General features: G+C 37.8%; 1 protein-coding gene across 2 annotated transcripts in view; it reads left to right on the plus strand.

Moving 5' to 3' along the window:
- RNF103 (ring finger protein 103) overlaps window positions 1-26,692 on the plus strand; it is a 106,021-nt gene that overhangs the window by 64,156 nt on the left and 15,173 nt on the right. For both annotated transcript variants that reach the window (XM_045979078.1, XM_045979077.1), the window contains 2 exons: window positions 5,078-5,138; window positions 20,951-21,130. In XM_045979078.1, the coding sequence (XP_045835034.1) occupies window positions 5,078-5,138; window positions 20,951-21,130 (241 nt within the window). The remainder of the gene's footprint in view (window positions 1-5,077; window positions 5,139-20,950; window positions 21,131-26,692) is intronic.

Raw genomic sequence — 26,692 nt, forward strand, 5'->3', positions numbered from 1 at the left:
TTGGGGGGAGAGGTATAGGGAGAGGGAGAGAGAGAATATTAAAACAGACTCCATGCTCAGTGTGGACCTGGACACAGGGCTCGATCTTAACAACCTTGACATCATGACCTGAGCTGAAATCAAGAGTCAGATGCTTAACTGATTGAGTCACCCAGGAATCCCAGTATTTTTTCTATAAACCTGAATCAAATAGCTTTACCTATCCATGTTGCTAGTTCAAACAAAAATTATTTAACCAAATTCATTTTTGGTCTACAGGGAAGGATACTCTTTTGTTTAGGTCCCTTAGTGGTGTTTGTTTTCACTCTGATTAAAATGTTAGAGTCCTCCCTGCCCCCCATAGTATGGTCACATGGTTTCCTTGCAGATTTTTCGAAGTCTGCTCAAAAGTCACCTTAGCTGTTGAACTTTCTTCCACCACCCTGTATGAATTACGAATGTCCCCCAACAACTGCCCTCATCCTATTTTCCTTGCTTCATTTTCTCCCTAGCACTCATTTTGTGACAAGAGTATTTCCTTGTTTATTTACTTACTGTCTTTGTTTCCTTAGAATGTAAGTTCATAAGGTAGAATCTTTGTTTCCTGCTGCATCAGTAGCACATTGAGCTCAGTGAACATTTGAATTGTGAGACTTGGATTTCCTTTTCTGCTGATTCTGAAAGTTCTGGTTAGATTGTAATAGTGTTTTCAAATTTTTTCCTATATCTCCTGAAGTAATTTTGACTACTTTTGTGCCCTTTTGAATAGTTATAAATCATCATTTAATTTTTTTTTATCATAATGAGGTTTTAAGTAGAGTTGTGCAGGTTGTAATTTTTGGCATATTGTAAATATTGTAAAATTATTACATCACTCTTTTAAAAGTATCACGGGAATTTGATCCCCATCAATATTCACTTAAAACATACATGCACACATTCTTATTTATAGTCAGACATTTTAAATTATTCTTTCTTCTTGAAAGGAGAAATGCCATTTACTTTCATTCTGTTTTCACCATATGGGTTTCTCTTAATGTAGCACTTTTATGCTTGAAATAAAACAGTCATCTTATTAGACTTGAAACAAAATACATATATACCTTTTGTGATAAAAACACTCAGCAAACTAAGAATAGAAGGGAACTTTCTTAACATGAAAACTACAACTTAACATGATAACATGAAAACTACAGCTAATTTTATAGTGAATTGTGAAAAACTAAAGCTTTTTTCTAGGATCAGGAACAAGACAAAGACAACCTGGTTTTGCCACTACTATTCAACATTCTACTAGAAGTTCTAGCCAGAGCACTTGGGCCAGAAAAAAAAATAAAAGATACCCACATTGAAAAGGAAAAAGTGAAACTTTATCTCTTTGCAGATGGCATGATTCCATATATAGAAAACTCCAAAGAATCCTCACTAATACTTATAAGTGAATTCAGCAAATTGACAGGTTTTAAGACAAGCATAAAGTAATTACTTGTTTTTCACACCAGTGAAAAATCTAAAAAGGAAATAAAATCATTTACAAAGGTATCTAGAAGAACAAAATACTGAGGAAAGAATTTAACCAAGGAAGCAAATCACTTGTACACTGAAAATTACAATATATTGCTGGAAGAAATGTCAAATTCATAGATTGTGAAACTTAATGCTGTAATGATGGCAGTACCACCCAAAGCAGTCTGCAGATTCAGTACAATGCCTATCGAAATTCCAAAATAGATAGTTGACCTCCAAATTCATATGGAATACAATTGGCCCTGAATAGCCAAAACAATCCTGAAAAAGAAAAACAAATTTGGAGGACTCACAGTTCCTGATTTCAAAAGTTACTGTGAAGCTATGGTAATGTTAAGGGTGTGGTATTGGCATAAGGACAGATGTATAGACCAAAGGAATAGAATTGTGTTCAGAAGCAAACCCATACATGTATAGCCAGTTGATTTTCTGCAAGGGTGCTAAGATCATTTAATAGTGGGAGGGTAGTCTTTTTCAACAAATAGTGCTGGGACAAGTGGATATTCACATGTAGAGGAGTGACGCTCGACCCCTCCATCATTCCATATACAGAAATTAAAATAAAACGCTTATTAAGCTATAAAAGTCTTGGATAAAAACATAGGGGTAAATCTTCATGACCACCTATCTGGCAGTGGATTCTTAACTATGACATCAGAAGCATGAGCATCAAAAGAAAAAATAGGCAAATTGAAAATCATCAAAATTAAAGATTTTGTGCATCTAAGGACATGATCAAGAATGTGAAAAGATAACTTATAGAATGGGAGAATTTATTTGTAAATGTTACATCTGATAAGGTTCTATTAGAATGTATAAAGAACTCATACAGCCAGCAACAAAAAGACAATTAAAAAGGAATAGACATAAATAGACATTTCTCAAAAAAATATGTTCCAGTGGCCAACAAGTACATGAAAAGATATTTAACTTCATTGATATTTAAGGAAATGCAATCAAAACCGTAATGAAATAACTGCTTCATTTCATCCAGCAGGTTGACTGTTATTAAAAAATTGGAGGCTAACAGTATTGGCAAGGATGTAGAGAAATAAGAACCCTTGAACATTCCTGGAGGGAATGTAAAATGGTGAAACTTCTTTGTAAAATAGTGTTAGAGTTCTTTGAAAAGATAAACATAGAATCACCATATGACCCAGCAATTCTGCCCCTCCTGGATACATATTCCAAAGAATCAAAAATAGGAATTCAAGGAAATACTTGTATACAAGTGTTTATAGCAGCACTATTCACAGTACCTAAAAGATGGAAACAATCCAGAGGTCCATCAAAGGATGTATGAATGAACAAGTTGTGTTGTATACGTATAGCAAATATTATTCAGCCATGAAAAGGACTGAAGTATCGATACATACCACAACATGGATGAACCCCCAAAACACGACACTAAATGAACGAAGCCAGGCACAAGGAACTGCATGTTGTATGATCCTTTTTATATGAAAGTGAAAAGATCAAAAGAGATAAAGCAAGTTAGTGGTTGCCAGGGATTGGGGAAAGGGGGACATAGGGAGAGATTATTTAAAGAGTATAGTGTGTTCTTCTGACGTGTTAATAAGTTTTTGAGACTAAGGAGAGTTGATGATTCTACAACATTATGAAGCCATTAAATGCCATTGAATTGTATATTTTGAAATGGTTATTTTTATGTTATATGAATTTTACCTTAAGAAATATATAAACCTAATGTTAAAATTCTAAAAATCTCATATCCATGTGATTTTAAGCACCTTAATATTTCTTCTGGTTGGAGTTACCACAGCTTTTGCAAAATAAATTTTTTATAGATTTTGTTAAATAATGATTTTAATGAAATCATTAAAAAGTGAAATTTATTGGAAGTATACTTTCTCTTAATTGTCTAGATTTTTTTTTTTTTTAAAGATTTTATTTAGGGCAGTCAGAAGGAGAAGCAGGCTCCTTACTGAGCAAGGAGCCTGATGTAGGACTCAATCCCAGGACCCCGGGATCATGACCTGGGCCAAAGGTGTCCCAATATTTTTATAAATTTTTTAATGCTATTTAGTTATGTCCCCATGGATGACTGCTACAAGGTTCAGCATCAATCCTATTCCTGTTTCATTATTTGTAAGTTTAAATCCCGTAGTCATTGCTTTTGTAAAGGTGAATCCTGATTCTCCTGATGGGCTTATTGGTTCGATTTCTGGTAGTGATCACAGGCAAACTTTTTGGATTTGCAGTGATGGGGGTCAGCTACCAGCAGCATCTAGTCGTACAAGATAAAGATGTCTTTAATCTTCTTGGAAGCCTAACCACCTATTTCTGGTAACAGGCCTCCCTGGCTTGGAGGTGGACTGAATGTGTGAATCTGTGTCTTATGACCACTACCCTTCGTAGTCTGGGGGTTCCATGCCAGCTAGTCACTCCTTGCCCAGAAACCGAAGAGGTTTCAGTAACTTGGATTGCATTGTGCATGGTTGGATCATCTCCAGGGAATGCCCATCCACCTAATGAGGCTGTTACCCCATTTGCAGAGTGCCAGAGCTGTGCCCATCTTCCTGCCTCCAAAGACCTGCACCAACTGCAGAGAGTCTGTGGACTGCATGGCTGTGGGCACAGACAAGAGATCCTCCTCACAAGCTGCCACAACTGGAAGAAAGCCCTGTTTTATGTTTTATTAGACTCCAATGCTGAGAAACACTCTTAATATAAATAAATCAATGGTATTAGAAGTTTTATTATGTCATTGTTCTTTGAAACTCTGTGTTCTATGGCAAAGGGCATGTAGTTATTTAATGTAAATTTCATTTTAATGATTATCAGCTGACAATTCTGATTTTCCTTCAATTTCTTTTGAAACTGAAGAATTAGAAAACACTTAAGTTGCATAAGAATTCGATAGTCATTAGAGTAGTTCAGTGCTTTCTCAACACCCACACTGTTATTTCCATTTGGCTCTATGTTTAGTGCTTTAGATGTTTTTCCCTCTAAGGGAAATATATCATTATAATAAACATAGGTCAGAGGAATTTCTGTCCTTTGTAAAATGAAAAAGCATTATTGTTGAAAAGAGGAAGGAAAAGATGAACTCTTGACACAGGAAGAACAGGTTTTGAAATAGGTTTCAAAAGATTTTCAACTTTTATTTTTTTATTTTTTTATTAACGTGTAATGTATTATTTGCTTCAGGGGTACAGGTCTGTGAATCATCAGTCTTAACACAATTCATAGCACTCACTATAGCACATACCCTCCCCAATGAAAGATTTTCAACTTTTAAAGATCACTTTTTACTATGCCTGTGCACCTCCTGAAAAATGTTTATGTACCTACAGAGTCCTGAACTCTCTCTGAGGTCTTAAATAAAGTACTTCTTACTGCCTGCCTTCAGATAAGAATTTTTAAATAAATTGGGACTTCTGTACTGTGAATAAAAAGATGAAAAAAAATAGAATTTGGCCCTAAAGCTTTTGTTTGAAAATGGATTTATTTTTTGTCTAGAATAAATGTAGAATTATAAAATTCTTTAAAATTTGGTGAATTAGTAGTGTTGGCTTTTCTTACAATTGTTTTCTAAAATTTTTCCCAGGTCAATGAATGGTCATTGAAGATAAGAAAGGAAATGAGAGTTGTTGACAGGCAAATAAGAGGTAAATTATAATTTTGTCTCCTATTCCTTACCCTCTTGTTAATTTTATATTCATAAAAATAAATTGCATCTACCCCATTGTAAGACCTAGTTTATTCTTATATTAATTATTTATGGTTGTCCTAATTATTTTGCTTTTTAATCATTATAAGAAAAACCTTTACATTTTATAAGAACTAAATCTTTCCTTTGGCCTGCAGTTCAGCTCAGAAAGGGGGAGGGGCAGTGTTCATTTATCTCTGATTTCCTAGAGATCAGGTCAGTGTTGGAAACGAAGCAGGTGCTAACATATTGCAATAGGTAGAATAATGGCCTTCCAAAGATGTCCACATTCTAATCTCAAGAACCTGTGAATATGTTACCTTATGTGGCAAAGGGGACTTTGCAAATGTGATTAAATTAGGAATCTTCAGGTGGGGAGATTATGCGAGGTTGTCTGGGTGGGACCAATACAATCACAAGGGTTTTTACAAGAAGGAAGTAATATGCTGAGAAAAAGTGAGAGAAAAGGGGAGATAACCAGGAACCAGATATTAGGAAAATGTCCTTTGAAGATGGAGGAAGAGGCCACCCGCCACAGAATGCAGTTGTCCTATAGAAGTTAGAGAAGGCAAGATACTGATTACTCCCTGAAGAGTCCAGAACACAGCCTTTCCAACACCTTAATTTTAGACTTCTGACCACCAGAATTGTAAAAGAATCAGTTGTCTTGTAAGCCATTGTAAAACAAATAAAAAAAAACAAACCACCTCTTCCTACTTATAAAGGAATGTTTTATGGAATTCAGATTAAATAAAGTGTGCATAAGTAAGGAATGGAATTCCATTTTCAGGACTAATTATTTATCTTAGCATAGCTGTAAATTGAGGAAAATATATTTCTTTTTTTTTTAAGATTTTATTTCTTTATTTGACAGAGATCACAAGTAGGTAGAGAGACGGGGGGGGGGGGGGGGGGGGGGGCGGGGAAGCAGGCTCCCTGCTGAGCAGAGAGCCCGATGCAGGGCTCGATCCCAGGACCCTGGGATCATGACCTGAGCCAAAGGCAGAGGCTTAACCCACTGAGCCATCCAGGCCCCCCTTATATATTTCTAAATAAAGTTGATTTTTAGGAAGTACAGTGTAAAATTAAGGTGACTTGCCACAGAGATAGTAATGTTTAAAACTTTTATGATTTTTAACTTTCACAGTTGGAGAAAAATTAATACCATAAGGATATTTCAGTATCACTCCCTTAAGAAAGGAACTGGAGAGAGCAATTATATTCCCAGCCATGATGGAATAATGTTTTTGAATTTGCACTTGCACTCCCATCATAAATAAAAAACTGGACAAAAATCTGTGAAACATTGGTTTTCAAAACTTGGCCAACTGTTGAAGCATTTTGATTACCAGGAAGTGGGAAACAGTCTTAATATGGTCCTGGTTTTCAGCCTGGAAAAGCCTTCTGGATCATAACACATGGAAGGAGGTTTTAAGCAGAGCATGGTGGTCTTGGGGTTGAGGAAACAGAAATCAGGATTTATAGAGGCTACAGTCACTGGAATTTGTGGGGCATAATATCAGAGAGAAGGGTAGTACCCAGAGAGAGAACTCTAATGTCTACACAGTGTACCATTGAGTCTTTAGCTGAATACTAAGCTGTGCAAATATAGAGATTTCAAGAGGTTAGGCAAAGAACAATTACTGGGGAACAGCACAAATATCAGGACACTATAAGCTAAACAATTCTTAGAGGTAACAAAGAATTGAGAGATGGTAGTGTTCTGATCAGACACAGGAAGAGACATTGTTGAACATTTTGGACATTCAGTAGAGAACCTAGAAAGATCATGCCTTTATTATTAAGGCTAAGGTAGACCTAGATTAAAGGCTACCATAACCCTCACCAACAGAGTTTAAAAGCAGTTCTTGAAAGTTGATCTGCAGAGAGCTTAACTGCCTGTCTGAAATAACGCTGAACACTCTTTAAAGTCAGGCTCAAGAAAAGACCCTGAATCACCAGGGGAATAATGAAAAAGAAAACCAAAGCTGAAGGTATCACAGTGCCTGACTTCAGGCTACATAGCAAAGCTGTGATCATCAAGACAGCATGGTATTGGCACAAAACAGACACATAGATCAGTGGTCAAAACAGCCCAGACTATGGTCAGCTAATCTTTGACAAAGCAGGAAAGAATATCCAATGAAAAAAAGAGTCTCTTCAATAAATGGTGCTGGGAAAATTGGACAGCTGCATGCAGAACAATGAAACTGGACCATTCTCTTAAACCATACACAAAGATAAACTCTAAACAGATGAAAGACCTAAATGTGAGACAGGAATCCATCAGAATCCTAGAGGAGAGTACAGATAGTAACCTCTTGGACCTCGGCCACAGCAACTTCTCTCTAAAGGCAAAGGAAACAAAAGCAAAAATGAACTCTTGGGACTTCATCAAGATAAAAAGCTTCTGTACAGCAAAGGAAGTAGTCTATAAAACCAAAAGGCAATCTACAGAATGGGAGATATTTGCAAATGACATAACAGATAAAGGGCTGATACCCAAGCTCTATAAAGAACTTACCAAACTCAGCACTCAAAAATCAAATGATCTAGTCAAGAAATGGGCAGAAGACATGAACAGACACGTCTCCAAAGACATACACATTGCTAACAGGCACATGAAAAAGTGTTCCACATTACTTGCCATCAGGGAAGTACAAATCGAAACCACAATGAGATACCACCTTACACCAGTTAGAATGACAAAAATTAACAAGACAGGGAACAACAAATTTTCAAGGATGTGGAGCCACTCTGGAAAACAGTATGGAGGTTCCTCAAGATGTTAAAAATAGAGATACCCTATGACCCAGCAATTGTACTACTGGGTATTTACCCCAAAGATACAGACATAGTGAAAAGAAGGGGCACCTGCACACTAATGTTCCTAGCAGCAATGTCCACAATAGCCAAACTGTGGAAGGAGCTGAGATGTCCTTCAACAGATGAATGGATAAAGAAGATGGGGCTCATATATACAATGGAATAATAATAATATAATAATAATGGAATAATACTATTTGCATTGACATGGATGGAGCTGGAGGGTATTATGCTAAGTGAAATAAGTCAAGCAGAGAAAGACTATTACCTGGTTTCACTAATATGTGGAATATAAGGAATCAGGCAGAGGACAATAGGAGGGAGAGAAATAAGGTAAACCTGAATGGGAAGAAATCCGAGAGGGAGACAAACCATGAGAGACTCCGGACTTCAGGAAATAAATTAAGGGTTTCAGAAGGGAGGGTGGTGGGGGGATGGGGTAACTGGGTGATTGGTATTAAGGAGGAGGGCACATGATCTGATGAGCACTGGATGTTATATGCAACTAATGAATCATTGAACACTATGTAAAAACTAATGATGAACTTTATGTTGGCTGATTGGACTAAATAAGAAAATAAAAATAAAATACACAAAGTTTAAAAAAAAAAGAAAGAAAGGAAGACCCCCAAATTCAGACACTCAAAAATGAAACAGTTTATTAGGTAACTAACTCTAACATGGTATCAGAAAAAGATCATGGGTTTTGGAGTCAACACTACCAGGTTTAAACCCTGTGTTTATTGTCAGTTAGCCATCTATCCCTATTAAAATTCTTTGAATCTCACAGAATTGTTTTAACATTTAAATTTGCAAGTGTATGTAAAGCGTTTAGGCCAATACCTGGCATAAACTGGGGTTTACTACATTGATGGTGATAGGACAAAAGGGGTTACTTTAGACAAAGTCTGACTTTGAAGTAATGTGATTGATTTATATGTTACTTGGATTTGAAGATTTATCATAGAAACACTCTTATTGTCTTGCATCTGGTTTTATATTAGCAGTCAAGATGAATAGGTTTTTGGTTGTTGTTTTTTTTTTTTAAATACCAGTATAAAAACTAGAACTTGCAAAATTAACCTGTGATCTTGAAGTCAGGTTATTGGTTACCCTTGGGGGCATGGTGAATTAGGCAGACATAATGGGACCTGTGTAATACTTTGTTTCTTGATCAGGTTCCTGGTTGCATGGTGTGTTTATTTTGTGAAAATTCATTTTGCTCTACAGTTATGTATCCTTTTCTGTGTGTATGCTATACTTAAATAAAAAGTTTAAGGAGAAAATAGTAACCTCAGTTAAGCCAAGTATAACTACAGGTTGTTCTCCTGTTCTCATGGAGGACTCAGAGTATTCCACATTTTTAGCTTTCAGGTAGATGTGAAACACATGTAGAGCACTCATGATAGGCAATATTAGTATGAATTTAGATCATTTCTATTGCCCCTCTCCTCGAATGAAAATAGCTTCGTTTCTACATCCTTCCCCCACGAGTCTAAAGGTAATAATATACATATTGATGAAAAAAAGTATAAATAAGAAAGTTAAAATCACCCAGAAATTCTACCACTCAAATTAATACCATAAATATTTCGCTAATCTTTCAGATATGTCTGTCTGTACTTAATATTTATACACAAACACTTATTTATGAATGGCTCATACTTTCCTTGTTGCTGTTTCATTCATTATTTCTTATTATAGTAAAGTATACATAACCTAAAACTAACTAACCAGTTTGTTTGGTTTTTTTTTTTAATATTTTATTTATTTATTTGACAGAGAGAGAGAAATCACAAGTAGTCAGAGAGGTAGGCAGAGAGAGAGGGAGAAACAGGCTCCTCACTGAACCGAGAGCCCCATGCAGGGCTCGATCCCAGGACCCTGAGATCATGACCTGAGCCGAAGGCAGAGGCTTAAACAAACACTGAGCCACCCAGGCGCCCCCTAACTAACCAGTTTTAAGTATACCGTTCAGTGACATTAAGTACATTTACGCTGCTGTGCAACCATTACCACTGTCCCTCTCCAGACTTTTCCTTCATCCCATACTAAAACTCTGTACCCATTAAATAATAACTCTCTGTCCACCCCTACCACCCCACCCCTGCAAATGACACCAAATCCCCCGGTAACCACTATGCTATTTTCTGTCTCTGTGTATAATATGACTATTCTAAATACCTCATATAAGTGGAATCAAAGAATATTTGTCCCTTTGTGCCTGGCTTATTTTACTTACCATAATGTTTTTGACATTCATCCGTTATATATAGCATGAATCTGAGTTAATTTCCTTTTTAAGACTGAACAGTACTTCATTGTATGCATGCTTCATTTTGTTTATTCATCTTCAAATGGACATTTGGGTGGTTCTACCTTTGGGTTATTGTGAATAATGCTGTTTTGAACATGAGTGTTTAAGTATCTGTTTGAATCCCTGTTCTCATCTTTTTTTTTTTTCCCCTGTACCCTATACCCTATAGTGGAATTGCTAGGTCAAATGGTAATTCTGTATTTAATTTTTGAGGAAACACCATAGTGCTTTCCATAGTGCACTGCACCATCTTATGTTCCTAATATCAAGGACTAAGACATTCAAAAACACATATATAGCAGAATAGAAAAGGTCAGTGTGCAAACCCAAGGCAAGCTACAGCTCTGCAAAGACCTGAGAATACTTTTAAGTTTACAATGTAGGTTGATCCCCAGCACAAAGATACCTTGCAGCAGTAAAAACAAAAAACAACAAACCCTGCTAAAGTGGGAGAATCTGACCTCAGACTTATAAGATTCAAATGTCTCGTAACAACAACAAAATCACAAGATGTACAAATAGAAAAATATGGCCCATCCAAAGGAAAATAAATGAACAGAAAATGTCCCTGAGAAAGACCAGATGACCATTTTATTCAACAGATACTTTAAAACAGCTTTTGAAGATGTGCAGAGAGCCAAAGTAAAATGTGGACAAAGTCAAGAAAATGAAACATGAATAAAGTGGAAATATCAATAAAAAGATAGAAAACCTGAAAAGAAACCAAAAAGAAATTCTGCTGCTGAAAAGTACAATAGCTGAAATGAAAAATTTATTAATTACTTGAAAGCAGATTTGAGCAGGCAGAAGAATTGGTGAAGTTGAAAATAGTACAATTGAAATTATCAAGTCTGAGGAAAAGGGAAAAAAATTGAAGTAAACTGAGCCTAAGGGATCTGAGGAATACTATGAAGTACAGCAGCAGACACTTTGTGGGAGTCCCAGAAGGAAAATAGAAAGGGGTAGGGAGATGATTTAAAAGACTAGTGACAGAAACATCTCAAATTTTACAGAAGACATGAATATAATCATCCAAGAAGCTCCACATACTTCAAATAGTGTATACTCAAAGAGACCCATGCCAGTGCACATTATAATGCCACATTATAATAGCAAACTTCAGGTAATGTTCAAAGCAGTGAGAAAGGACTTACCATATAAAAGGATCTCAGTAAGATTTTCAGCAGATTCCTTACCAGAAGTGTTGAGGGTCAGAAGGCAGTGGGTTGATATTTTCAAATGAAAGAAGAACTATCAGCCAAGAATCTTATATCCAGCAAAACAAGGGAGAAATCAAGGCATTCCTAGATTAACAAAAGCTGAGGGAGTTTGTTACCACTAGATCAGCCTCGCAGGATATGATACAGGGTGTCCTTCTGGTTGAAAGACAAAAAAGCTGTAAAAAGCTGTAATGCTTACAGAAAAATTGGCAAAATGGCAGAAGTAAGCACCTCTTTGTCAGTAATTAAGTGTAAATGGATTAAACTCTTCAGTTGAAAGAGCTTGGCAAAATTGATTTTTTAAAACGATCCTACTCTATACTATCTATAAGGCATTCACTTTAGATCCAAAAGTATAAGTCAGTTGAGAGTGAAAGGACAGAAAAAGATGCCCCATGGAAATGGTAACCAAAAGAGTAGAAGTTGCTGTACTAACAAAAAACAAACTTTAAATCAAAAAGATTACAAGTCAGATTTTCATATTACTAACAGTTTCAGTAGAATAAGAGGATACAACAATTATACATATCTGTGCACCTAAAAACAGATTGTCAAAATATGTGAAGCAAAAATTGACAAAGGGGGAAATCATTTTGCAATAATAGCCGGAGACTTAATAATAACCTACTCTCAAAGGTGAATATAACAGCCAGGGGCACCTGAATGGCTCAGTTGGTTAAGCCTTGATTTTGCTTCAGGTCGTGATTCAGGGTTGTGAGATCAAGCCTTGAGTCAGGCTCCATGCTCAGTGTGTGGAGTCTGCTTGAGATTCTCTTTCTCCCACTTCCTCTCTCCCTACCCCCTGCTCATGTGCACAGTCTCTAAATAAATAAATAAGTCTTTTTAAAAATGTGGATAAACAACCAGACTGAAGCTAAATAAAAAATAAGAGTGCTTGAACAACACAATCAACAGATCTTATAGACCTCTACAGAATGCCAAACAACAGAATACACTTTTTTCTCATGTGCACATGGGACATTCTTCAAAATGGACCATATGTTAGCTCAAGAATCAAGTCTCGATCAAATTAAAAAATATGTAAAGTATCTTCTCTGACTACAAGGGTTGATTAGAAATCAGTGGAAGAAGGAACACTGGAAAATTCACAAATATTGGGAAAATAACACACTCTTAAAAAACAGATGGGTCAAAAAAATTCACAAGGAAAACTAGCAGGTATTTAGAGATGAGTGAAAACCACAACACAGTATATCCGAACTTGTGGTATGTAGCAGAAGCAGTCTCAGAAGGAAATTATAGCTATAAAAATGCTAACATTAAAAAAGAAGATCTCAAACCAGCCACCTCTAACTTTATATCATAAAGATTTAGAACAAGAAACTTACCTAAAATTAGCAGAATAAAAGAAGTAATAAGGATTAGAGCTGAGATAAGTAAAAAATAGAGAATAAGAAAACAGAGAATAAGAAACCAACAGCAAGTTCTTTGAAAAGACCAACACAATTAGCCAGTCTTTGGCTAGCTTGACTAAAGATGGGAGGAAAGACAGAGAGGACTCAAGTCCCTAAAATTAGAATTGAAAGTGGGATCGTTACTATGATTCTACAGAAACTAAATATGTAAGGTTATTATGAACAGTTGTGTACCAGTGAATTGGATAACACATTTTGAAATGGACACATCTCTAAAATCATAAAACCTACCAAGACTGAAACTGAAGAGCAAATCTGAACAGACTTGATTGAATTAGTAATAAAAAAAATCTTCTGACAAAGAAAAGTCCCCAACCTGATGTATTCACTGGTGATTTTTACCAAATATTAAAAGAACATCAGTTCTTCTCAAGCTTTTCCAAAAAACTGAGGAGAAAACACTTTCTTAGTTGCTTTATAAAGACATCATTACCTTGATACCCAAGTCAACTGACAGTACAGGAATATGAACCCCAACGCAGAAATTTAAAAAAAAAAATGCAGAGATTTCAAAAGGATTATACACCATGACCAAGTGGGATTCCTGGAATGCAAGGATAGTTAATATATGTAAATCAACCAATGTAATATAACACATCAACAATATAAAGGGGAAAAAACACGTAAGCATCTCAGTTGATGCAGAAAAGCATTTGACAGAATTTGACACCCTTTTATGGTAACATTCAACAAACTAGGAATAGAAGGAAATTGCCTCAATGTAATAAAAGCCATATGTGAAAAATCCATAGTGAACATGACACTCAGTTGTGAAAGAAAGGTTTTTCTCTACAACCAGGAACAATGCAAGGATGTCTGTCTGCCTTTGGCTGCTTCTCCTCAACAGATACTGGAAGTTCTAACCAGAGCAATTAAGTAAAAGAAAGAAATGGCATCCAAACTGGAAAGGAAGATGTGAAATTACTTTTTTTTTTAAAGATTTTATTTATTTATTTGACAGAGCAATCACAAGTAGGCAGAAAGGCAGGCAGAGAGAGAGGGGGGAAAGCAGGCTCCCTGCAGAGCAGAGAGCCCGTTGTGGGGCTCAATCCCAGGACCCTGAGACCATGACCTAAGCTGAAGGCAGAGGCTTAATCCACTGAGCCATCCAGGCACCCGTAAAATTACCTGTTTGTAGATAATATGATCTTATGTGTATAAACCCTAAAGATTTCAAACAAATCTATTCTAACAAAAATGTTAGAACTAATAAATGAATTCAGCAAATTAGCAGTATACAAAACACCTAAAAGTCAGTTGCATTTCTGTACACTAACAGTGAACAGTCTGAAAGGGAAATTAAGAAAACAGTCGTATTTACAGTAGGAACAAAAAGAATGATGAAATCCTTAGGAATTAACTTACTAGCCAAGGAGGTGAAAGACTTACACAGTGAAAAGTTTAAAAACGTTACTGAAAAAAAATTAAAGATATAAATAAAGGGAAAGACCTTCTGTGTCCATGGATTGGAATATTTAATATTGTAGCACCCGATCTGATCTGCAGATTCAGTGCAATCCCTGTCAAAATCCCAATGACTTTTTTTTTTTTTTTTTGAAATAGAAAAATCCATTTAAAAATTCTTATAGAATCTCCAGGAAGAGCTAAAACAGTTTTGGAAAAAAAAAAAAAAAAGCAAAGATGGAGGACTTACAACCGCCTTAATCTCAAAACTTACTATAAAGCTGTAGGAATAAAACCATGTACTACCAGCATGTAGACAGTCATAAAGACCAATGAAATAGAATAGAAAGCCTAGAAATAATATATGACCAAATGATTTTTGACAGAGGTGCCAAGACCATTTGGTGGGGAAAAGACTGTCTTTTCAGCAGGTGGTGCTGGGAGAACTGGATAAACCATATGCAAAAAAATGAGGTTGGACTCCTACCTATCGCCATATACAAATTAACTCAAAATTAACTCAAAATGGATCAAAGACCTAAACGTAAAAGCTATAAAACTCCTAGAAGAAAACATAGGGCAAAAGCATCATGACATTGGATTTGGCAGTGATTTCTTGGATAAGACCTTAAGCCACAGGCAACAACAGAAATAGAACAAATTGGACTTCATAAAAATTAAAAGCTTACGAATCACAGAACATAGTAAAAAGAATAAATAGAATAAAATGATAACTCACCAAATGGAAGAAAATATTTGTAAATCATATATCTGATGAGGGATTAATATCCAGAATATATATATAAAATTCTTAGGACTCAACTGGAAAAAAAAGTCCTATTCAAAAATGGACAAAGGACTTGAATAGACTTTCAAGTCTAGAACATTTCTCCAAAGAAGGTATACAAGTGGTCAATAAGCACATGAAAAGATAGTCAGAATTACTAATGATTAGGGAAATGTGTGTTAAAACCATAATGAGGATGCCTGGGTGGCTCAGTGGATTAAGCCGCTGCCTTCAGCTCAGATCATGATCCCAGAGTCCCACATCGGGCTCCCTGCTCAATGGGGAGCTTCTTTCTCTCTCTGCCTCTGCCTGCTTGTGTGCGCTCTCTCTCTCTCTCTCTGACAAATAAATAAATAAAATCTTAAAAAAAAACAAACTACAATGAGATAACACCTCAGACCCACTAGGATGACTGCTATCAATCAAATCAAAACAAAATAGTAAGTGTGGGCAGGATGTAGAGAAACTGGAACCAGTGGTCACTGTTGGCGGTAGTGTAAAATGACAGAGCAGCTGTGGAAAACAGTATGGCTATTCCTCAAAGAGTTAAAAATTGAATTGCCATGTGATGCCACAATTACACTTTTGAGTATTACTGTGGACTGAATGTTTTGCTCCCAAAATTCGTATGTTTAATTCCTAATCCCCAGTGTGATAGTATGGAGGTGGTGGTAGGGGTTTGGGAATAATTAGGCTATGAAGGTGGAGCCCTTATGGATGGGATTAGTGCCCTTTTCTGAAGAGACACAAGAAAGATAATGTGTCCATGATGTGAGGATACAGCAAGAAGGTGTCTATGTGCAAACCTGAAAGAGGGCTCTTAGAAATTGAATCAGCCAGTACTTTCATCTTGGATTTCCTGGTCTCCAGAATGGTTTGAAATGAGTTCTGTTGTTTAATTCACCAAATCTACAGTATTTGTTATAGTAGCCTGACCTAATACATTCATTCATACCACGAAGTGGGTGTTGCTGTAACAAACGTCTAAAAATGTGGAAGCAGCTTTGGAACTGGGTAATGGGTAGAGACTCGAAGAGTGTTGAGTTGCATGCTAAGAAAAGCCTACTTTGCCAGGAATGGAACTTTAATGGCAATTCTGGGGAGGGCTTAGGGGGGAAAAAAAGCTGGAGAGAAAGCTTCCATCTTGTTACAGAACACTTAAATAACTACATAAATTGGTAAAGAAGTGGATGTTAAAGGTCATTCTGTTGGGGAACAGGTTATTGGACAGTGGAGAAAAGGCATTTGTTTATAAAATGGCAAAGAATTTGCCTGAACTATGTTTGGGGTCTAGTGTTTATTGGAAGTTAGAACTTGCAAGCAATGAAGTTATAGATTTAGCTAAAGAAATTTCTTCTTCTTTTTTTTTAAGGATTTTATTTATTTGACAGAGATCACAAGTAGGCAGAGGGAGGGGGGAAAGCAGGCTCTCTGAGGAGCAGAGTGCCTGATGCGGGGCTCCATTCCAGGACCCTGAGATCACAGCCTGAGCTGAAGGCAGAGGCTTAACCCGCTGAGCTAAGGGAAGTATTGGAGGGATAGGTTGGTTCTTCCTGTTTATGGTAGAATGCAAGGAGAAATAGAGACATTGAAGAATGAATTGTTTTTTTCTTCGTTTCTTTTATTGAAGTATAGTTGACACATGATGTTGCATTAGTTTCAGCTTTACAACTTAGTTATTTAACTTCTCTGTACATTATGCTATGTTCACCTCAAATGTAACTACCATCTGTTATAACACTATTAAAATACCCTACACTGTACCTTTTAATCCCAGTGATTTATTCATTCCATAACTGGAAGCCTTCACCCATTTTTGCCCATCCTCCACCCCCCTACCCCTCTGACAACCATAAGTTTGTTTTCTGTGGATCTGTTTCTACTTTTCCTTCATTTTTATTTTTTAGATTCCAGATATGAGAGATGATACAGTATTTGTCTTTCTCTGACATAATTCACTTAACATAATAACCTTTAGGTTCATCCATGTTGTCACCAATGACAAGATTTCATTAGTTTTTATGGCTGAGTTGATATTACATTGTGTGTATATAGCCTGTCTTGATCCATTCGTGTATTGATGGATACTTGGGCTACTTCCAAATCCTGGCTGGTGTAAAGAGTACTGCAGTAGACGTAGGGGTGCATATGTCTCCTCGAATTATTCTTTTTGTGTTCTTTGGGTAAATAGTCAGGAGTGGAATTACTGGATCATATGGTATTTCTGTTTTTAAGTTTTTGAGGAACCATACTATTTTTCTCCCGTTTTCTCTATTTTCACCAATTTATATTCCCACCAGCAGTGCATGAGGGTTCCCTGTTCTCCACATCCTTGCCAACAATTGTTATTTCTTGTCTTTTTTTTTCATTCTACCCATTCTGACAGGTGTAAGGTGATATCTCATTGTGGTTTTAATTTACATTTCCCTGATGATTAGTAATGTTGAGCATCTTTTCATGTGTCTGTTAGCCATCTTGTATGTCTTTGGAGAAATATTCAGATCCTCTGCCCATTTTTTCATCAGATTGTTTGAGGTGGTATTTGTGTTTGCTTGGGTTTTTTTTGGCGTTGAGTTATATAAGTTCTTTATATATTTTGGATATTAACCTCTATTGTTTGCAGGTATCTTCTCCCATTCAGTCAGTTGCCTTTTGGTTTTATTGATGGTTTCCTTCACTTTGCAAAAGCTTTCATTTTGGTATAGTCTTAATAATTTATTTTTGCTTTTGTTTCCCTCACCTGATAAATCCTGTCTAGAAAAATACTGCTAAGACCAGTGTCAGATTACTGCCTATGTTTTCTTCTAGGAGTTTTATGGTTTCATGTCTCACATTTAGGTCTTTAATCCATTTTGAGTTTATTTTGTATAAGTGGTGTAGTCTCTCTCTCTCTCTCTCTTTTTTTTTTTTTTTTGTAAGTAGCCGTCCAACTTTCTAGCACCATTTACTGAAAATAGTGTTTTCCGCATTGTATATTCTTGCCTCCTTTGTCATAGATTGACTTTGTGTGGGTTTATTTCTGGGCTCTGTATTCTGTCCTATTGATCTATATGCCTTTTTTGTGTATGCCAATACCATAGTGTTTTGATTACTATACCTTTGGAATAGATCTTGAAATCTGGGATTGTGATACTTGCAGCTTTGTTCTTTCTCAGATTTGCTTTGGCTATTCAAGGTCTTTCGTGGTTGCATAGAAATTTTAGTATTTGTTCTAGTTCTATGAAAAATGCTTTTGGTACTTCAATAAGGATTGCAATGAATTTATAGATTGCTTTGAGTAATATAGACATTTTAACAATATTAATTCTTCCAATCCATGAGCATGGGATATCTTTTCATTTGTTTGTGTCATCTTCATTGATTTCTTCAGTGTTTTATAGTTTTCAGAATACAGGTCTTTTACCTCCTTGGTTAAGTTTATTCCTAGGTATTTATTCTTTATGGTCCAGTTGTAAACGGAATTGTTTTCTTACTTTCTCTTCCTGTCACTTTGTTATTAATGTATAGAAATGCAACCAATTTCTGCATATTATATCCTGTAATGTTACTGAATTCATTTATTATTTCAAAGAAGGAATTGTTAAACAAAAAGGAACCAGAACTTAAAGATTTGGCATAGTTTCAATCTGTACCTATCGCAGAAAATGAGAAAGCGTGTTTGGAAGAAGACAACAAGGGTATGGTTGACCAACTGTTTGGTAAGGAGATTAGAATGTGTGATAACCGCAGACTACTTCAGTGACCCCAGCAGGATCACTGACAGTTTGAACGGAGAGAGATGCATACAGATCCCGAAGGAAGGAGGGCTGTCAGACTTAGATTCTTCAGGACAGGATGATAAACAAACCATTAGACTTTGAACCTGCACTGTTTTTCAAGAAAGGAAATGTTCCAAAAGCTAGTTCAGAGATCATCAGGGCTACCATCTTGGTTCTAGTAATCCAGTCTGCTTCCAACCAAAGCCATAGAGAAGGACTGCTCGCAGGGTCCTATGGGTGTTGACCCTCTGCCTGGCAGAGCCTCAGGTTGGGTGGTCCTCCACAGAAAGCCATAGCATGGTGGTGCCCCACCAAAGCATGGGGGTAATATTGCCACCTCAGTGGGTCTGGAAGTCAGATCACTGGATCAGTGAGGCTTCTTAAGTCTTAAGACCTCATGGCGTTTGCCCTGTTAGGTTTTGGAATTGCTGGGGACTGTCACCCCTTCCTTCTTTCCTATTTCTCCCTTTCGGAATGGAAATGTTTATCCTATGCCAGTGACATGTTCATAGCTGGAGAGGAATTTTGTCTCAGGATCAGTCATACCTTGAGTCTTACTCATATCTGATTTAGATGTTTATTAATTATTATATTTTTCTAGTATAGTTGACATACAATGTTACATTAGTTTCACGTGTAAGGTTTAGATGATATTTAGATGAGACTTTGGACTTTAGAAGTTAAAGTTGAAAAAAAAAGTTGAAGGGCGCCTGGGTGGCTCAGAGGATTAAGCCTCTGCCTTTCAGCTCAGGTCATGGTCTCAGGGTCTTGGGATCGAGTCCCACATCTGGCTCTCAAATAAATAAAATCTTGAAAAAAAAGTTGAAGTTGATGCTGGAATGAGTTAACACTTTTGAAGTTATTGGGATGGAATGAATACATTTTACATGTGAGAAGGGCATAAATTTGGGCAGAGGTAGAATGCTGTGGACTGAATGTTTGTATCTCTTGGGCATGTGAGGCTACAGCAAGAAGGTATCCATCTGCAAACCAGGAAATAGGTTCTCGGCAGGAACTAGATTGGTTGTTGGCACCTTGATCTTCCAGCCTCCAGAACAGTGAGAAGTAAATTTATGTTGTTTAAACCACCCAGTCTATGGTAACATGGTATGTACACAAAAGATTTGAAAGGGCCTCCGGGAGATATTTGTACACTTCTGTTCATAGCATCATTATTCACAGTAGCTCGGAGTTAAAAGCAACCCAAATGTCTGTTGATGAATGAATAAACAAAATTTGGTATTTGTATATATGTGCAATGGGGTATCAATTCAGTTTTAGACAGAAAGGAAAATCTGATATGTGTAACAATACGGATCAACCTTAAGGATGTTATGCCAAGTGAAATAAGCTAGTCACAAAAAGACAAAGAGTCTGTGATTCTATTTATATAAGGTACCTATAGTAGTCATTCAGAAAGGCAGAAAGTAGAATGATGGATGGTTACCAGGGGCTGGTGAGAGGAGGGAATGTTTTGATAATTTTAATATGTTTGGGTTTTCCTTTAGGTTGCGGGATTTTGTAAATCATTAGTGAATGTAGCAATTATACTCTCATAATCGTGGGAGCGCTGCTGATTATTAGAGCAAGCTCTGGAATACATTTACAGTATTTTTAAAGTCCTTAGTACCAATACAAACAAATGCCCTTGCCAGAGCAGTTTTGAAATTTTGCCTAATTATACTAGGATTTACTTTTACGTTACTTTAATACTGTCTTTGGAAATAATGAAAGCCTATTATATTAATTGCTTTAATTTTGTTTATATCTTCCTTTCTCTTTTCCTTTTATTTTTAATCTTTTTTAAGATTTTATTTTTAAGAAATCACTATACCCAACGTGGGGCTCAAACTCACAACCCTGAGATCCAGAGTCACAACCTTCACAGACTGAGCCAGCCAGCTGCCCCTATTTTCTTTTTAATAGGCACACTTAGATCACCCTAAGAACGGATTTGAGTGCCAGTACATCTCCTGGCTTACCTTTAATTTTTTTGGTATTTTGTGTTATGTTCAAAATTTAGATATCCAAAGAGAAGAAGAAAAAGTGAAACGGTCAGTGAAAGATGCTGCCAAAAAGGGTCAGAAGGACGTCTGTGTGGTTCTAGCCAAGGAGATGATCAGGTCAAGGAAGGCTGTGAGCAAGCTCTATGCTTCCAAAGCACACATGAACTCCGTGCTCATGGGGATGAAGAACCAGCTAGGTAAGAGGGCGGTTACCTTACAGCATCTTCATCACTGCGGACGTTCTTGCTCTTGTTACCAGTCCTGGCTGCTTGCCGTGAGTAGGAAAAAGTCTCAGCTCTGGTTTTTATTCTTTATATTGTCTTCTTTGGAGTGTTAACACAAATGCAAAATATGATTATTACTATCGTTTTATGATTCATTTTCCTTTGCCAGTGTTGTTACAATAATGGCAAGATATGCATGTCAGTCTGCTTTACTTGGAATATTTTCCCTCGTGTGAAGTGTCGTAAAAGTGACCTGAGCATTGAGTTATGGGAGTAAAACATGCGTTAGAGAATGAAGAGGAGCATTTCCCTGGTTTGGGTGCAGACCACCCGAGCCAGAACTTTTTTCTTTTAAAGATTTATTTATTTATTTATTTGACAGACAGAGATCATAAGTAGGCAGAGAGGCTGAAGCAGGCTCCCCACTGAGCAGGGAGCCCGATGCGGGGCTCCATCCTAGTACCCTGAGATCACAACCTGAGCCAAAGGCAGAGGCTTTAACCCACTGAGCCACCCAGGCACCCCCTAGTCAGAATTTTAAAATAGTCCATGTTTGTTTTTAGCTTTCACCCATCTCATTTGTGCCTTATCTCTGGCCCTTTACCTAATGCTTCCTTACATCTTAGGAATCTGTAGACTATGTAATGGGTGTTCAGCACACATGGGAACTATCAGTTTAATTTTAAAAACATGTTATAATATTTAGAACAAAATAAACATAATTGAGTTTTCTTTTATTGTCCAGTATAATACTGTTGTGATCTTTCACATGTATCTGTCTCCAGGTCAGAGGCAACTTGAGTCATATATTAAATTTTATATCCAGTTGGTTTATGGTTTTTTGCTTAACTTCTGTTAAATTAAGTCCTAACTCAGAAGTATCACTCCTTGAGAATGGCAGCAAGTGACTCTGAGATATTTAGACTTGAGTACTGACTCAGAAATTACAGTGGAATTTTTCACTAAGGAATATTTTCAGCTGTCAGATATGACATTGATGATACGGCACATTCAAAAGCTAGGAGACTTGAATGTTTCAGATTAGGGGCTGGTGCCAAATGAGTACCTGATCCATTATTTGGTTGTATTTGGTTCTGAAAGTATTCCTTTGGGTTCAATGTTAACACTGAGAAGTGCTTGTTAAAAACGCCTAGTAATAAATAAATCATCAGTTTCTTTCTGAAGATACTGAAGATAGTAATAATGGATTGGGAAGGAGAAAAAAAAATGAAAACAACCATACCACATCTTCTTAACTTTAAAATCTATTATTTCAGCTCTAAGTAATTATACACACACATATTTATACACACTATAAGCACACACATGCACACGCTTTTTAAACACTAGATATATAATCTAGATACATGCCTTTGAAGAAGCCAGAGTACCAGAGAGAGAGAGAGAGAGTACCGGGAAGAAATAATCTAATCTAACCTGGCATTTTGAAAGCTTAAGTGTACTCTTGCCTTTCACAGACAGCAGGGATTTCTTACTTACATCCTGTTCTTTCTGCAGCATACATGTTCAGTTGATCATGGTGAACTTACTGTAAAATTTTTCAGCATCTCCTTTACTGAATCATCGTTAGAAAACATACAGCTTAGTGTGCTCCCCCCTTCTCCCACGAATAAAGCACTATGTGCACAGCCTCTTTCGTTTCCCCAGTTGCAAAGATAAAAGTTCACCAGATAATATATAGATGCTTAGGTTCCTATCACCCAGAATTAATAGAATTTGACATATTATATTTGCTTCAGTTGTATATTATAGAAGAAACCAGATTACTACAGTTGAAGCTCCTTTGATAAACCTTCCCAGTTCCAACCCCTTCTCTCTCAACCTCCCCACAGGTAACCACTGTCATGAATCTTAAAATTTGTAGGAATGGTATTGTACTGTATAAACCATTCTGCATTTTTTTCCCCATTTATCATTGTGTTTTTGAAGTATACCAATAATGAAGTATTTTTAAATTACTGGGTAGTGTTCCATCAGATGGATGTATCATGTTTTTTTCCTTCTCCCATCGATGGACATTTAGGCTGTTTTTAATTTTTTGCTATTACTCACAGTGTTGCTGTGAATGTCTTTTCATTTTCACACACGCATTAAGATTTCTTTATGACAGTTATATACTCAGAAATGGGACTGTTGGGTTAAAAATAACCAGGTTTAAATTTTGGTAGAATTGCAAAATTGCTCTCCAGAGAGGCTTTGCTAATTTACGTTCCCACCATCAGTGGATGAGAATTCTTTTTTCCATACCTCTTTACCAGGCTTTGTCAGACTTTGTAATTTTTGAGAAATGTTACCTTGTTCATAGCAAATAACATTTCTTGGGGAACTAGTGTACTTGATCACAGTCTTCTTTTCACCTTTTTTTTCTATGTACTGATTCTAAAAACCTTTCCAAACAGTTACAGCTCACAAGTAATCTGCATGAAAAAATCTCTTCTCCTGTAGCGTGTTCTTTCAATAGTGAGCATAACGAAAGCTCTCGTATGTACTGCAGAGAAGTCAGAAGCCTGTTAACCCTTATTAACCCATAATAATATATATATATATATTTTTTTTTTTAAGATTTTTATTTATTTGACAGAGATCACAGGTAGGCAGAAAGGCAGGCAGAGAGAGAGGAAGGGAAGCAGGCTCCCCGCTGAGCAGAGAGCCCGATGCGGGGCTCGATCCCAGGACCCCGGAATCATGACCTGAGCTGAAGGCAGAGGCTTTAACCCACTGAGCCACCCAGGCACCCCCATAATAATATATTTTATTGTTGGTTTCAAATATATATTATTTGTGGTTTTATCACAACCAAGAAGTAAGATACCTGTTTGGTCTTTAAATGTTCAAGTGCTCCGAAGCTCCATTCTAGATCCTCTGCTGTTTTCCGTGTTCTCTGTCCCCGTATGACCTCACCTAACCTCGTTCCTCCAGGTGTTGCTTTGCACATTTTTATCTGCAAGCCCGACTTTGCCACCTAGTGTATGGGTGACGTCTCCACTTCTGTCTTTGTGGGTGTGTCACAGTTGCCATGCCCACGCAGAAATCCGGCTGGTGCACCTCAGCTGCACCTGCACCTCCTCCCTGCATTTTCCCCTGCGAGCCCAAGACCGCGAACACTTTCATCTGGAATATTTCCACACGGCTTCCTCAGACAGGGGTTCTGTCCCTTCTGTCCCTGCTATTCCCTCTTCTCTTAGTTCTTGGATGTGTTCATGTGATTATTTCCTTGCCATTGTATTTTCTGTTTCTTTCTGGAAGCAAAAGATTTTAGTTGTCAGATTTCCCAGACCAATTCTTAAATTTCTTACCGTTCCTGTTTTCCATTTTGAAAATCATAATAGCACCTTCCTCATAGGGTGGGTTATTCAACGCCTAGCGCAGGGAGATTGCTTTGTGTGTAGGTTCAGAATATCAGCTGTCATCAATTTTGTCACTGCGTTTCCCTTTCTGAGAAATTTCCTCAACTTGTTCTCCATTTTTTTTTCTTGAATTCTTTATTTTGGCTGTTTTAATTTTATTTGCAGAAAAGTTTCTCTATTTTTTTTTAAGATTTTATTTATTTATTTGACAGAGAGAGATCACAAGTAGGCAGAGAGGCAGGCAGAGAGAGAGAGAGAAGGAAGCAGGCTCCCTGCTGAGCAGAGAGCCCGATGTGGGGCTCAATCCCAGGACCGTGAGATCATGACCTGAGCTGAAGGCCGAGGCTTTAACCCACTGAGCCACCCAGGTGCCCCCATCTAATCCATTTTTTAAGCCCATATTATGTGCCAGATATATAAGGGGATGAATTAATCAACATTACAGGCACAGTCATTGCCCTCTAGAGTATGGGGTGGAAAACAATCAGATAAATTTAACAAAAATAAAAATACATAATAAATAATAAATTTAAGAAGTAAGTAGATGTCCTGCATATTCGCAGTAAGCACCAGGGGACTTGTAAAAGGGAACTGCAGTCACGGTTGGCTCCTTTCAGGGACTGATGATACCTGAAGAAGGAAGTGGGTGGCGGGGGATGGGGAAGGGTCCAGCCAGACTGCCAGAAAGCCCCGGGGCCCAGAGAACTGTGCACTTAAAGCACTGAAGGAAGTTCTGGGAGGCTGGGGTGCCTGAGAGCAAGGGGGAGGGAGGGGTGGTCAGAGAGGCTGAGCAGGAAGGTGAAGACGGTTTTTACAGCTGTTAGGAGAGCAAGGGTTTTCAGAGGCAAGCCCCGGATGAGACGGGCGGTGGTGATGGCACAGGTGATGAGCAAGGGGAGTTCAGAGGAAGAGTGTCTTGGGAGAGTCAGAGTCCTCTGTGTTGACTGGTTAGGGTGTACCGAGGCACGGGTGAACGTTTCAGGCTGTGTTCAGCAAACAGCCCTTGATTCCGTTTGACGAGAGCACATTAAGGGGGGCAGTGGGAGGTAAAGCTCCAAAGGTAACTTGGAATCAGTTTCATCAGTTAATCTGAGGAGCTGTTCTTCATCTCATAGGCAGTGGAGCGCCGCGGCCCCCTGCCAGCACAGAGGGCAGTGCAGCGAGGATCTGGCCCCTTGGAATGGTGGCGGTGGGTGGGGCCGGTGGTGGCTGGAGCTGCCGCAGCGGGCAGGGCCTGAGTGGCTCAGTCTGACGGCTCGCAGTGAAGAGAGGACGCTGGGAAGGCCTAGTCTGGATGCAGAGTAAATGGCCGTGGCGAAGGTTAAATGAGCTGGAAATGGCTCTAAGCCCTTGAACCTAGGAAGAATGCAGGGCCATTAAAAGATGCTGGAAACCAAGGGGAGGGAAGAGGCTCTAAAGAGAGAATGGAGATTCTGTTTGGGGTTGTACAGACTGACCCCAGCAGGATCTCCCTGCTTCCTAGCACCTAAGCACAGTGCCTGGTGGGAGGAACTCCCACGGAAGGTTGTTGCCAGGGTCTGTAGTAGGAAATTCCTGTTGGCAAATTAATAAATACAGCAGAGGGGCGTCTGGGTGGCTCAGTGGGTTAAGCCGCTGCCTTCGGCTCAGGTCATGATCTCAGGGTCCTGGGATCGAGTCCCGCATCGGGTTCTCTGCTCAGCAGGGAGCCTGCTTCCTTCTCTCTCTCTCTCTGCCTGCCTCTCTGTCTACTTGTGATCTCTCTCTGTCAAATAAATAAAATAAAAAATCTTTAAAAAAAAAAATACAGCAGAGAAGGTAACTGAAGGTGGCATCAAGGACAGGGCAGGAAGGAGGAGTCTACGTTTTAGAATGAGAAAAGAGAAAATCAGAAATACTGTACTGAGAGTTCCTGAGATATTAGGGTCTTGCCCTTGATGTCCGCCCCCCTTCCGCCCTCTGCCTTGTGCTGCTTTGAGAAGCCAACATTTGATGAAGTCATTTTCCTTAAAATGTTCTTCGGTTAAAATGCAGATGTGCCTGGGAGGGGTAATACATTAATATGTTAATACACTGTCATGATTAGATGGTTTCCAAGTGATCGCTTTCTGACAGCAGCTTCTTGCAGAATAAGACAGATGATGAGTATGTTTTAATTAGGGGAGTAAATTAAGAGAGAGGTTCGAAG

This window comes from Meles meles, chromosome 15 (genome assembly GCF_922984935.1).
Source record: "Meles meles chromosome 15, mMelMel3.1 paternal haplotype, whole genome shotgun sequence".
In the NCBI taxonomy this organism is placed as follows: domain Eukaryota; kingdom Metazoa; phylum Chordata; class Mammalia; order Carnivora; family Mustelidae; genus Meles; species Meles meles.